Here is a 15,898-nt window from a genome sequence, read left to right as displayed (position 1 = left end):
ATGACAAAATGCAATTAAATCAAGTAATGAATCTTGTTAAGGTGTTATATGAACCCCCTTACTGCGCTGCCTGCTACCCCTGATCCTACTGATCAAAATACTGTCTGTTGTTCTGGTTGTTTTATTCTTCTGCTGCAAAACTAACAAGAAAGCAAACAACGAAAGCTATTTGCCTTAATGCCATTTCATAAGAGAGCCTCAGCTGTCTTTCACAGCATGGAGTCAAAGCCTTGATTGAAACGGAGACACAAAGGGGCTTCAATAGCAACAAATCGCTTTTAAAAGTGAAGCTAATCTATTCCTTAATTTTACAAGCATTCTTTAAATGTTATAATGGTAAGTACTGGAGGGGGGTAAAGGTACACAAAAAGTCATTTTGGTTCAGAATTCAGTTTACGTGTCAAGGTTCGGTGCAAGTTCAGTACAGCTGGGGGAAAAAGCTAATAGATACACAAGGACATGTTTCTTTTCATTTATTTCATTTAACAGACAACAGTGCAAGTGTCAAGGGCAGACAGCTTTGTTAAACTTTTTTCATTATATAGGAACATTTCAAATACTTTTGTTTTACAGTGAAGAAATGCTTCTCCAAAGGGCAGCAGTCACAATGGGCAAAATAATTGAAAAGCATCTCCTAATATGCTATGAAACTGAAAACGCAAAATGAAACTTGTTCATTAGGAGGAGAATTACAATTACTTCCACCGTGGCTATATTTTAGGTCTCACTCCAGACAAGTTTTAAAGTATTTAAAAACTACTCTGCTATGATTAATAATCTGTTTATTGTGGTTTTCCCACATAGAAAGTAAAAGAAAGCCAGAGAGGGGACTGGAAGCACATCTACTCTTTTTGTGAGAAATTCTGTGTCTGTCCTTGCCCTGTTGTTCTTACCTACGCTTGTGTTAGGTTACGAGTCTTCAGTGACTACATTCTAGCTTCACCGGTGAAAGAGCAGCAAGCATCACAATGAGATTCAGCCATGGACATACATGTTTGAGTCAGCTTCCGAGGCGGCGCAGCCGTCTTGTGCAGCCTTGTGGTCAGATGGCTGTCTCACATTCAAAGCACACAAACCTTTACCATCCCGGTGATCAGCACATCTGGGTGATGCCATCAAATGCACGTTAGCATGTTGGATGTGTTTCCATTTGCATCCTCAACAACAGTGCAGCAACAGCAACAAACGTCCTCGACAAGTGTGAATGACTCGCAGGCCAATCCACTTGTTGTGCTAGCCCCAGCATATGTTGCTAACGATGTATGGCAATGGCAGACTTGTGAACTTTGGTTCCACACTATGTGCATCAGTCTACATACTATGTATTCTGCGTTTGGCTGCATGCATCGGACTGGTGACAGTTTGGTACAAATTATGAACCATTACAGCCCTAATGGTAAGAGCTATACTTTCAGTAGTTTACAGAGACTTTGTGTATATGTGGGTTAAAGTTTAATCTCAATAACAAGCAGATAGTGAGTGTTTTATCTCCACAGTCATGTCAGCATATCATTTTCTTTAAGGGAGTGAAAATGCTATTGCTCATTTGAGTTTCTTTAAACTAATTATAATCATCTTAGGCAGTACTTAGCCCAGATGCAGAGATGGTATCCTTGCAAAATAGATAGCGAAGATAGCAGAAGGGGAGGGAAATGCTGCTGAAGTATGCAGCCAGGCTTATAGATCCGGTGAGTCAGACTAAGGTTGAAGCCCTGACCGTTGTTTCTTCTGCCTTTCAGCCCATACATACAAACATGTGCTATAAATGTGGACAAATCGTATATAACTTTGTCCAAACTATTACGGAATGACCATCCAGTTTTATTTGTGCGACAGGTCTCCTTGTCACCTTGGTGAGGTAACCACAGCCTTAGGCGGCCCATATGGCGGGAGCAGACAGACAGAGAGCATCAGCTCCACCTCCCCTCAATCTGCAGGTTCACCTTACCAGACCTGGGTCACACAGTATCTGCAAACCCATCTGTAGCTTTTGTTTTAACCTACTTGAAGAAGCTGCATTATGATTTTGATATATTTTGCTTATATACCAAACAGGTCATCTAATAAAAAAAAAAGGATCATTCATTATCATGAATCTTGTACAAACAGTGGTGTTAGAAAAATGTGTAAAATTGCCTTTTTTTTGTTTTAAAGGATGTCTTAAAATCTATTATTCAGTGATATTTATAATGTGGCAAACTCAGACAGTCTGGAGGAGAAAACCACTATAATAAGGACACGCAAATGTCACCACTCAAGTTTATGTTCCAGCCTAATATTCATTAGGAGTCAGACTACCCGACTGATTCATTAGATCATGACAAAGTCATAATGTGTCTAATATGAATTCAACACAAGATAGTGTTGAAACTTGTCTCATGGCACACAGCAGTTATTATTCACAGTGTCTGTGAGGCAAAAACACAAGCTTGTTTACGGACATTCTGAACGTACATGAAGATTATACAGGTGGGTTACATTTCATACATATCATCTTTTCATTCTAAATTTTGTTCATTACATTTCATCTAATTCGTTTTTCTGAAGGGTGACACAGAGCACAGTTGTAACCAAAGACCATAAATATCACTAGCCATTACTTTTTTAATACTGCAATGATAGCTGGTAGGCTTACTGGCAAGCTATTGTAAATGGGTTTTTGTTCAGGCACAAAGAAGGAGTTCAAAAACTCCCTGCTTTGTATTTGGACCACTACAAAGTAGTGGTTTATCAATCGACTTTGATAAAATTGGACAGAGGAAAAAATATCCTATGACTCTATAACAGTAAAAAGCCCTAAAGTATCTTCAGTTTAAAGTAACAAATATTAACAGAGGTAAATCAACCCAAGAGGGCACTCGCAGTACTAACATCAGAAACGTGTCTTAGAAATGGGTTTCCAAAGCTGCTCGGCCATTTTATGAGCACTTCACTCCACAGAACTGGGTCTGTCTGACGTTCCTGTCTGTTATAGGGAAGGTTTTCGTTGGCACCGTACTCTACGGGGGAATTGTTGGGTCTATGTAAATCATAAATAAGTCATAGAGTGTGATCTACACCTACTCTGTAAAGTGTCCTGAGATAACTTTTGTTATGATTTGGCACTATAAATAAAATTGAATTGAATTGAATTGAATTGAATTGAATTGAATTGAATTGAATTGAATTGAATTGAATTGAATTTAGATAAAGCATTTGGGTACATCCTTCATTGGCACCAAATGTTGTCATAGACATAAATTGTAAGGTTTACAAAAGTCCGACATCGACAAAATCTTTGGGAATACTGAGCTGATTCTTTCTGAAAGATTTTCCCCATAAAAACAGAAGAAAGGACAAAAGAAAACCTAACTCACTACCTGGTGATGGCAAAAGCTAACATGGAAGCTGTAGTGGCATTATTGCTCAACACATTTGCTAGAAATGCATCTTTGACGAATCAGATTGCTTTCGTACCTGTTTACCAAATTGCCATGACCAATACATACTCTAGTGGTTTTCCACCACTACACAACCAGCATGTGAATGAAGAGCAGACATCACTGCTGACAGCTGTGACGTTAGGATTATTCCACAGAAAATAGGTTAGCAGCCTGTTGTTTTAGCCCAAGGTTGTCACAGGGTGTTTTTTTTTGTATGGATATTAAATGTGTACTCATAAGCTTGCACTCCGATAGCAGCCCTCGGGGGTAAACACGACTCACCTATCACTGTTATTGTTATTATCATTAGGCCCCAGTGTGTGACAGTCCACTTCATCCAGGTTGGCTTGTTGAGAGATTAAGCAGATGCTGGAAACAAATTGGAAAACAAATTCCCCTGGGAGACAGTATATATGCCAGGCGAGGTACAGTCACTTGGCGCTGCCCGACCAAATCGTTCCTCCGCTCTCTGATCAAGTTGGAGCAGCGTAAAGCTAATGCAACACCCGGGTTACCAAAGCATTCAACGCAAGGAGAAGGTTGGAGCCGTCAGGATCCAGTGAGTTGTGAGAAGATCACTTCAGGTTGTTATGATAAGGACGGCAATGAAAGCGCTCCGCTTTGTCTGCGAACCATAAACATACAGTATTAGCTTCTCACCGCTCACCTCAGTGTTTAGACGCTTTTTGCACTGCTGAGGAGCCTACCATGTTTGATGTGGAAATATTTTTGGCATATGAATGTATTGAGGCAGTAAAGGCTACTGAGGCTCCTCCACCATCTCTGGGCGCTGGGGAGACAGCTCAGTGCTTTGGGCACTAAATCAACCCTCAGCCTGGTATAAACCCCCCTCCTGTCTGACAGAAATGTGTGTGAGAGCTGTGTTTCATCACATTGACTTCCTCAGGGAGAGTTTCTCTCATGTGGTTGTGTGACTCGCTGTGTATCGTCTTTATATAGCAGCAGAGGGTAGCTGTGTTTTTCGGTCCCCTGCGATGCAGCTTCAACTGGTATTTTTGATAAAATGTGTCATTTGAAGCAGCTGACGATAATTTGTGTTTCATTTGCCAGGTGACTGCTCTTCACATATTGATTCTCAGAAACTTAGCTTTGGTACACTGAGCAGTTTGTCTGTGTGTTCTGTGGGATTATACATCACTATGTGACTCTATACAGTAGCTCTAATGCTTATTGAAGAGGGTAAATAGAGTTCAAACCTGCAAGGACGCACAGACACACACCACGCGCAACACATAATGAGCTTCTCGGTGCAAATTTCCCATCAGCATTCAGACATTTCTCGAAGAAATAAGCGCAGACAATTTGCAGCTCACGGGGACTATAACATTGTGTCTCTTAAGCATCATTGAGGAAAATGTCTAGGTGCTGTTGTCAGGTGCAACATTTCTGCATAATTTGCCAAACACAATGCATGCCATTTCAGCCTGTTCATATGAAATGGCATGCATCGATTTTTGGAATGAATGCTTTCATAGCCTAAGAACTCCAGCAGTGTGGACAAAAAACACATTCACGTGAGAGACTAAATCTCAGAGGAGACACATTTTTGAGTGCCATATGTGTGAATATGATTAATGACCAGTGTTGCCAGGTTTGAATGAAACCAATCAGAACTTCAGATGCCCAAATTTCAAAACAGTAGCTTCATTTTTTGTATTTCCAAATGCAGTAAGACTTTTACATAATAGTAGGGAAGATTTTTATTATCGATTCATATGCAGATTAATTGGTGTTTGGTATATAAGAAAATAAAGTGATGCCTTTAAATGTCTTGTTTTTTAACAGAGAAAAGCAGGAAATCTTCATATGTTAGAGGTTGAAACAGCCTTTTCTGTTGAAAAAAAAAACTTGGCTATCAATAGTTGGCAATTATTTGTCTTGGATAAGATGCTTATTTGGACATGAAACCCATCTTTTTAAATTTCCATCAGAGTAACGTAAAAGAGTGGAAATTACTGTATAGGAGAGGAGAGACCAATCAGCAGAGTTCTGTAAAACTAACTTTCATTGCTGAAAACCAAAAAAGAAAGCTGATAATAACATCAAAAGTATCCCATTTTGGTGGAAAACCTTTCACTCCGGCAACAATGAGTGTAGAGACGGTTTCTATGAATCCTGAACTTTCCCTGTAAAGCTTTTATCTCTGCGGAGTTCTCAGTTCTCAGAGCCACAATAGCCACAGCCTTGTTGCCAGCATTGTTCCTGCAAACACATCTTGACTGAACTGCACAATGTTTCCATACCTTTCCTTTTCAGGTCAAGACAGGAGAATCACAGTGACACAGCCGTACTCAAGAGACAGCCCCACGACACTTTCCCAGCCAGTCTACTCTGTTCAGAGCTGCACATCCCATATCTCATTCTCCTTTGTGTGTTGGTCAGTCAGCGGGCACTGATCAACTGATCAGAGAAAAATGTTTAGCCTGAGCACACTGTTTTTCAAATGATATATCATGCACACAAATGTAGACCATGGAAATACTCAAAAGCACTCCAAGGCATGCATTATTATTTAATAATAAAGGACCACTTAAACAAAATAAAGATCCTTCAGACCGGTGTCTGTCTGTGCAGTCCAAGCTTGATAGATCTCACTCTGTGCCACAGAGCTCCATTATTGTCCAAACACTATTAAATACGCGTGTGACATCTTCCTATAAACATGGGCGCTGTACTTTATTTGGAGTAAATCCCACCTACACCATACTGCTGTTGGAAATACGCACTCTAGCAGAAAACTGCTGGAAATAATCCCAAATAAAAGCACTATTTACTCCAGTTTTAGCAACATTTGCTAAAAACGACAGTGCCCAGCTATTTTATGCATTTGCTTAGCTTTTTCAAAAAATCGAACTACATATTTGTGACTCATTTATGCATTTATTGCACTCAATGCAAATATCTAACTGTATGTAATAAACATCGCAATGTCCCCAAAGACTTAACTGAGATTCTGCATTTGGAGAGTTCATCCAGCAGACCAACAGTCCAGGCAGCGATATGAGAATAATCACACGAGGCAAGTCCGCCAGGATCAGGTCTGGGCTATGACTATCCTCACATACACTTGCTGTACCCAGAGTCTTTCTCATTAACGCCTGCTCTCTCAACATCAACCCGGACGACACAAGACTGCCGATTACCTACCACGGCACTGATGCCTTTGTTACGTGATAACAGAGACGTGACTGAATGGAAACATCCCTGATGTAGCCGTGTAGCTAGCAGGCCGCAGCGCCATCATCACGCTCCACTCCACATTGCATGCCCGCCTGTCCATTCTCCAGCAGACTTTACACGTCATTGAGTTGTATATTTGTGCTCTGGAAGAGATTCAGTCGGAAACTTCCAGTGAGAGAGATTCAGATCTCACTACTGTGTACTATTTTATTTGGTTAAACTCCAGTCAGCCCCCACTGGATTATGAAGTCTAATAAATACAAAGTCATGTTTTGTTTAGTGAGTCAGGCAAGCACTCAACTTTCCATTGAGGCAGCGAAGCATAAAGCAGACGTACAATAGGTAAACATTCGCTGGTCATGTGAACGGAGCAGCAGCAGCAATGAGAGTCACTTCTGTCAACTTTCTCAGACGTTACTCCTTCAGATCCAGAACAGCAACAAGCTCCCTCAGCCAATATTAGCTTTGGATGCTTCTCAATCTGTACACTCATTGGGCTCCCAGTTCAGTGAAATTGGGGCCTTGAAAATGTAAGCATTATTGTTAAGGTGATTTTAATTAAAGAGACTGAATGTTGCAAATGCTGGAAATAAATTAAATTAATTATTTATACAGCTTGTAACGAATGGAGTGTGTTTTACTCTCCCTGATGGCTCTGTAATATATATATATATATACACATATACATATATATATACACATATATATATATATATATATATATATATATATATATATACTGTATCTATCTATTTATCACTTATCGCTCATTATCACTTATTTAGTTTGTACTTATCTTATTTCAATATGCTGCTATACTGCACAGTGCGTATTGTTGTAGATTGTATATACCTACATTTAACCACAATGTCCGTTGCACTCTGTCACATTTAGTTATTGTTTGATTTATTTTATGTCACTCTGATCCTTTCCCACCTTTGTATTGAAACTGTTGCACAATAATTTCCCGCGGGATAAATAAAGCTTCTTGAATCTTGAATCTTAAATCTTGAATATAACTTCATGTATAACTTCAGTACGATAATTACAATAACGAAAACAAAGAGCCCATTAGAACCCACTTCACTGGAGCACTGCCATCTTCTTCATCTTCATTAAAGTCTGTTGCTCATTCAGGTCCACTTAGCTACCTTGAAAAAACTTTAGTAAACTTTTAACATAAACCTAAACAAAGTAACCAACAACAGACCAGAGACCGTCCTGTGATGGGATCACACCCGCTGCAAAATAACCCAGATAAAGTCATGCACTAATGGTCTTGTTCTGACTTCATACCCACTTACAGCGCAATGCTGTGACCACAGCCATCTTCGAACGCTGTCTTCATTTGGTTACGCCCCTGTAACATATTTGTGGGTTCTTGCACGGTCGGGATGCTATTATGGTAACAAAACGTAGCCACAGACAGAAATATTTAGTCAATACCTGTGAAGGTAGTACTCCAGACTGCCTCAGTGGTAGTTCCTGCTACTGAAGGTGTCTCCAAGACTACATTTTTCAATGATGACACCCTTATACTTTGGTTGACACACAGCATTTGATTTAAGCTATGAAACAGGTTTGTTAACCTGACTTTGGCTTTTGTATCATTCTAAGGTTAAAAGCTTGGGAACAACTGTCCAAAACAGCAGAGAGAAATTGACATCGACCCAACTCGATAAAATGTCACTGGAAGTACTCATGTCGGTTTCATGTTGTGTGTTCACTTGTCTTCTTCATGTCCTGGCATTAATGTTTGTGAGACGCCCTCTTCTGCTAATGCACAACAAATCTAGCTACAGGTATAATAAAGTAAACTGAACTTAATGATATGTGCAGGTTGTGTGCAGTGACATTTAGTGTACTAGCATTACAGTACATTTCATAATAATTAGTTATCCAGGCCTGTTACCATGCCAGCTTGCTCAGAACAGTTTTTACTTATAAAGACCTGACCTCCTGTCCTACCGTACCAGTGTCAGTTTACACTTATACATGTCTTTGTTTTGAAGTTTGTGATCTTCTTGTAACCTTCGTGACACAGACACTTAGGGCGGCAAATCAAACAAAGAGTCAATCAAACAGTTAGTCGTCCTTTCTGCTCTTTCAGTTTTCAGTGACAGCCCTGTGGCAGCCCTGACTCAAAGACAGTCCACTGCTCTGACTTAATTAACATATTGCTAACATGGACATATATGTCAGGCACAGTTTGTGCTGTGAACGTTGGGACCTTAAAACCAGTTTGAAGTGTGTAATTCCATAAATCACAACAGAGCCGTCTGTCTTTTCTTTAGTTAAAATTTAATTTTTCCGCAAACATCTCTGTCACATTACAGCTCAGTGTGTCTGTGTGCTGAGTGCGGAGGGCAGCAACTCACTGCAGAGCACGACTCTGGGTTATGTAAGGTAATTTTAGGGCCCTTTTATGCAAGCACCAGGGAGAGTTACGGTTACCTTATCTCCCAAATCACTTACAACACAAGAGCTACACAGCAGGGCTAGGATCAATCCCCCCCTCAATTCAATTAAACTGTAAAGTGAAGCGGCTCTGGTTGATTGTAAACCGTTGATTCATTACAGATATTCATAATTTTATTTTAACATCCTTTTTTTTTTTTTTTACAATTTTAAATCAGTTTTGAGATGCATAACTCTGAGAGGGCTGCTGATATTGAAACAGTTCCAGGATAGAAAAATCAATCAAAAGCCGAGTTTTTCTTGGCCAAATGAACATAACAACCGCAATGAGTAACTGGGCTCTGGTCTTCATCATGGAGCACCACCTCAAAAGGAACATAAGATAACAAGAGTCTTAAGATGTGTTAGCTGCTCTGTGTGGCTGCATTTAGGCACAGCGGTGCTTTGAGCTACGGATCCACATCCAACAACAACAACAACAACACAACAACAACAAAAACAGAAGTTATTCTCTTCATTTCCAGGACTCATTCTTACTAACTATCCCTGAAATCCCTACTGAACTGGGAAAAGGGAGGGTTAAGTATGTTGCTTGGCATCAGTTACAATATAATTAAAAAAAATCTGTATTTGGCAGCTGTTCTCATTTAAAGTGAATGACTGATGCAGACACATCTGGCTGCAGATGTGTTTTTTTTATTGTTGTATGTTTCTTTATGTCTGAACCTGTATTGTCTTGGCCATGGACACACTGTCTTTACGTCAGGTCTTTACTTCTGGTAAATGAAGGTTAAATAAAAAAAAGATGATAGGAATATCATTAGTTTTGCATGTTTTCGGTCATAAACAAAAGTGTATTTTGATCCGATGATGGTGCTGGAAGTTAAAGGATCACCAAAATCAGATGACTGAACAAATTTCATGGAAATCCATCTGCAGTAGGCAAGATGTGAGTAACTGAAGCTTGTTTGAGTTATTTTCTAGCTTTTAATGATCCAAAACCAGAAAGCATACCTTCATATAAATAAAACCCCATGGAAGCATCTCTCTTGTCTCACTGCTGATACCAATATATCACCAGGTGAGTGCAGTACAGCTGTATATTTATTTGTATTGTGCCCTTGCCAGTGCTCCACCAGCTCTCCTCTGAGAAGTGCTGAAGTATCCATCTCCCTCTGTCTGTCTGCCGATGATAGCAGCCCATGTGGAATCCCTGGTAAGAGTTATGTTCTTTGTGCACTCAACCACTTACTGCACTAACCTCTTAAGATGACTGAATAATAATGATGATACTAATGTAAGTAATTACCATTAATAATTCAGGACCTGACCTCTAATTATGCAACGACTGAAAATGGATTCACGCCTGGTTCCCAATCAAAGTCCATGTCAGTGATGAAAATAGAAAAAAAAATGATTGGATATTTTATTCATAGTGAGTCCACATATAGAAACATTAGATGCACTGACCCAGAGAGGATTTGCTGCTCTTTTTCAGCGACAGCCTGCTTCACATTCACACGCTAATGTGCTTCCACACTTGGTAGCATCCCAGCGCATCAACAACTGATGCACTGCTAGTGACAGAGCAACTAAACCAGAGCTGGAAGGGCTTCAGCTCTCTCATCCAAGACACTTTTAATGTGATTGAGGAGTGTTGCCTACAAACCAAACAGCAGATTACTCTCACAGAGTCCAAGTTTTTTAACACTGACTGGATGCTATCTGTTGGGATTACAGTGACTCGTACTGAATGCATGCCATGAATGCATTGGCGTTCACTTTCCCATTCTACACTAATGGAGTCACACACTACAAATGATGACCTGGTCTATTGAAATACTGAGCTCATGTCAAATCTGCAAGCGGCAAAAGGCCAAATGTTCATTGCAAAAACTATTTAACGAGAGGTGATTCATAATAATAAAACTCCAGGAAGGATTTTACAACCTACAACCATATGCCGACTTTAAAGATGTCTATCTAACGCGACTGTTTTGTTTATGAGCCCAAGACGAAGGTGAATGATTTCAGAGATTACATATTAGACAAAAGGTCAAAATATATTATTCTGCAAGATTGATTCTCTAAAACATTCAAGAACTAGCTCAGTTAGTAGTTAAAGGGTCAATTCCCCCCAATTATGAAGAAACACATTGTCTCAATTACTCCTGGTGTTGTCTAACAGTTTTGGTTTTATTCACTCAGGTTTACTGCATCCAACCCAATACAATGTGGGTGAATTGGCTCTGCATAATTAGATTTCTTTTAATAAAAATAATTGAAACAGGTCCTTGTTAATCTGGATACTCCACAGAACAACACTTTTAAGGGACTAGAAAGTAATTTCAACAACAAGCTAGATCAACGCTTAGAGATAAGAGAGATTTTTTTCTTTTAAATTTCAGTGAACCGACCATTTTAATTCACTCTTAAACAACTGTAATATACACAGGACTGTCAACATTAGTAAAAAAATTGGCGTTTTCTTTCCTGCAGTATCGGTACATGGCAACCAGAGTCAAGCTGAGGGAAATAATGTGGTTCTAGACCAGTAAATAAAATGCATCGTAAGGTATAGTAAGGTAGGGGTAAGTAAAGTAATTAAATGTACAGTCTGGCTGTGGCTATCAAAAAGTGTAATGTTCATTGCAGGTTTGAAACAGAGTATGAACTCCGGTCTCCTGAAAAAACAGACATGCTACACCAACATCCCTCACCCTGACTTTGTACCTCACTATAAAAAGCCACACTACTTCTGGCATTGACACTCAATGTTGGCGTTGCGAGGTCTGTAATAATCCAATTATGAATGCTCTGCAACAGTTTCTATGAAGACTTACCTTGTAAGAAATAGTCCCAATCAAAACTGTTCGAAATTTTATTCACCGAACTTCCTCAAATAGTGACCGGGGACTTTATGTTAGAGACAGGCTATTTCTTATTCCCTCTGTTTGAAAATGATAGTATACGTTTAGTATAATTGGTCATATTTTAGTACGAAGCCTCCTTTGATCTGCTCCTGCTTGCCCTCTTATAGTTACTGCCTTATGCTGTTAACACAAACGCAACACTTCCTGTAGCAGTTTCAATAAATAAAAAAAAAACACTTTAAAAAAATGGAAAAACACATCACCACACACACCTCAACCCCACTCATTATTCAAGACCCAGCCTTTATTTGAGGAAATATGGTATGTCCTTTTTCTGAATAGGGGGTTGAAGAAGAAATAAAACGTTTTTGACGTTTGTGTTTTGAGTGTGAGATTTAATTTGATTAAAAAAAAAAAAAAAAGCCAGTTGCCCAAGAGGAACAGAACATGATCCTGCCTGTGTCAGATGTCATACAACACATCAGATAACACACAGAGGATATGATTCCTATTTGTACAGTAAGACAGGGTTTTCACATGGTGCATTTGACCTGTACGTGGTCTAGGTGACCTTGAACTGCTGTCACAAACATGTACGCTGACGTGGCAATGACATGATGTGCACCCCTGGAGGTGGGCGGCTATGTTTGTTTTGAGACCCCCCTGAGCCCCGGACTTTTATCCATTCCCACCTTCTAGAGAGCACTTTTCACTCAAACCTAATTTATTTTCCCCTTGTGATGTTTCTCATATCGCCTCAAACCCCCCCACCCCACTTGGTGAGTAAATGGACACCCTGCCCTCCGCCTCCCCTTTCCTCTGTGGATAGTGATGACTGATTACTGATTGTGACTTCCCCTCCCTTCTTCACTTATCTTAAATTATTAGCATGCTGGGGCCAGATCTTGTCATGTGCGACTCTGTTTTCACTGTGCAGTTTATAAATATGAAAAGTGTATATTTATTCATAGCTTCCCAGGAAATTGTGTGCTCTGGAATCGACAGCCTGTGTGTATCCAAACATGAATTTCAAAATAGTCTGCTCAGACTGACTCGTTGCCTGTTCAACTGGATTTTTCATACAGAGGACATCGTGTCATGTTTTAGCATCTTGGTCCAGGGGGGGTGGGGGGTGGGGGTGGATCTGAATGTCCTGGAGCCTCATTTCTAAAATGACTTCATGACTCATCTCAAAGAATATGGCAGGAGGTAAGAGGTTCACGTCTGTTGTTATACTTTAGTTGATTACAAATAGTTTTAGCCTGTCTTTTACATCAGAAAATATTTTACAAATCTCAGATAGCTTCAAATAAAAGCTTAACAGATAATGTGTTTCACGCAATTATTGTGGCTCACCATTAGGACTTTACTGTAAGCCATGACTGCATGGCATTGCATGTGCAGTACAGTATCTACAGCGTTAACGTTGTGTGCCAGAAGGCAAGCGGAACAGTGAGGGTCTGGTGTTGTCATTAATACTTAATGGCAGGCTGAAACACCAATCACTGTGTTTGTAGCAGCCTCAGGGCTCACAATTACAGAATGCGGTTACAGACACCCGGGGTTGGGTTAGTGTGCAATTAGCTGCCTGCATCTGATAGGGTTACAAGTCACAGGTCAATTAACACAAGAGGGAGGCTCAGATAAGAGGTGGTGATAAGGATGGGTGAAAAAAAGATGTTAAAGCGAGGCGGTGTGACTTTTATAAGGATGAAAAACAGAATCCCCCTGCGAGGTTTAATCAATGTTTTCGTCTGGTGACTTTGAAGGGAGCATAGATATCCACTTCAGTTCCACATCATAAAGCAGTTTCTGATAGCATGGTGACAAAACAGTGAAAAATTTTGAATATAGAGTACACTTAAACTGAGACTGACTTTTTTTTTAAGGAAAGGAGAACTCTTCCTACATTAGGCCAGCCATGAGGTTGCAGTTACCTTCAATGTTGAGCAGATTTTAACTTTAGCTAGAAGTTTGTTTATCTGTCTAATGTTTTTTTCTAAGAAGTAAAGAGATACTAGATTGGGCAAAGGAACTAGACATCATAGTTGTTGCATGTGGTCATTATACCATGACTAACCATTCAGATTGCTTGACTTGAGCTACCCATTAGCTAATGTTTAGATAGATGCTGTGTAACTGACATTAATGAGCAGGCTACAATTCCTAGCCCATTTTTTTTCTTGTTGCACTAGGTTTCAGCATGTCATAGATAAACATTATGTCTTCAAAGCAAGTCAAGAGTAAGGAAAAGTCATTGCCTTTAATTAGCACTTGGGGCCACAGTGGTTGCTGGGTTAACTTGCTTTAAAAGGAACAGCATCAAAAGTTACAAATTCTGAGACAGAGGTAAACAATGCATCCTTTTTTGTTTCAATTTCCAATATTTAAAATGTCTGACTGAGTTTAGCTTGGCTTTATAGCTACAGGCAGAGTGTTATGCAAAGAGCTGAGTGAAGTTGAAATTAAATAACAAACAGGCTCATTTTGAAGGCTGTGTGATAAAGTGAGTAAGGAGCTGGGGGGCTTGTGGTGTTGCAGGGGCCTTTTGGAGCAGGAATAATGAGTAAGAGCACAAGAGAAGAGGCGGACAAATGTCTCATAACTTGAGTTTCCTGGAGCATCTTCTCTAAAAACAACCTTTAGTAATGAGCAGCAGAATTTCATATAGTATAAAAGGCTCTGATGACAACCAGTTTGTCTGGGTTCAGTTCAAAAAAAGGTCTCCTCTCTACTCAGTCTGAGGCAATACACACACTAATGACACTGCAGTAATGGGGCTTCAAGCTGCCACCAACACCTCATGCTGATGTGAAAAACTTGTGTGATGTTCCATATTCAGGTTTATGCTATTTTTAACCTTCGCTGCTGTCAATATAATGATGACAATCCTGTTAATAAGAAGTGTATAAATTACTTCATGATGCAATCTTTTTATGATACAACCATATTATTCAGATAGATCAGCAGAGGATTTATGGTGCATCTGAGTTTATGAATTTAAATTTGAATTGTGTCATCGTTAACGCATGTCATAGTTTGTTATGCATACGCATGTTTTCTGTGTCTTCAGCTGCTGTACTTGAGGCTCCATTTCATCACTTTAGATACTCCAATTTCTATGCATTTTGACATCTGACAGCTACAGGTGCTAGTTTCTCTGCATGTCTTTACACAAAAAAACATATCAAATAATGATCCAAAACCAGAATGTTAAATAAATACATTGCTCTATTAAACTGCAATGGACGAACCACAACAGCAAGAAGTAGCATTAAAACAACATAATAGATATTGAAAACTCACTGCTGCATTAGGCTATGCACTTTTCAATGCAGGACTATTACTTGGAATATTTTAAATTGCAGCATTGCTACTTATACTTTAGTGAATATCTAATGTATGGGCCTATCTATCTGAAACTTTCTTCCTTCAGCATGTTTTTAATCGTTACAAGGGGCCATGATATGTCCCACCTGCTGCATCCCACTTTAATAATAATGAGTGTATGAATATCCTCAATCTGTGGCAGCTCATTCAAAGAATTATATAATGCTTATATAAATGTTTATTTTAAATGTTCGTGATTTACAGTCATAGACATTGGTTCAATTAAACAGAAACCGACGTACAAACTTATCTTTCAACTTTTTAGTCGCAGTAAAAAAAAAAAAAAGTTCCCAGACATGATGCTCTCTCACCTATGGTGGTGATCACAGTGATGGCGAAGTAAAACGAGCCTGCGAATTTCCACTGCACCCCAGCTTTGTGCGGCTTCAGCTCCAGCACCACCTTCTCCAGCTCGTCAAAGTCCTCCAGGGACAGGTTGAAGGTCTTGAGCAGCTCCGTTTTCCTCAGGTCCAGCTTCTCCCTCTGGGTCGTCTCCTTCCGCGATTCCAGCGCGTCGAAGATCGCAGCGCCGACTATTAGGTAGGTGAAGGTGCAGATGATGAGGGCGAGGGTCCTCACGTTTTGCCTCTTCAT

General features: G+C 39.7%; 1 protein-coding gene across 1 annotated transcript in view; it reads right to left on the bottom strand.

Annotated features, from left to right (window-relative positions):
- kcnk3a (potassium channel, subfamily K, member 3a) overlaps positions 1–15,898 on the bottom strand; it is a gene marked incomplete at both ends in the record, with an annotated part of 29,284 nt that extends 13,386 nt beyond the window's left edge. Inside the window, one exon of the mRNA XM_083933521.1 lies at positions 15,616–15,898. Within this exon, the coding sequence (XP_083789647.1) occupies positions 15,616–15,898 (283 nt within the window). The remainder of the gene's footprint in view (positions 1–15,615) is intronic.

Source organism: Echiichthys vipera (genome assembly GCF_963691815.1).
Source record: "Echiichthys vipera genome assembly, chromosome: 19".
NCBI lineage: Eukaryota > Metazoa > Chordata > Actinopteri > Perciformes > Trachinidae > Echiichthys > Echiichthys vipera.
This window is presented reverse-complemented; position numbering and strand designations above follow the sequence as displayed.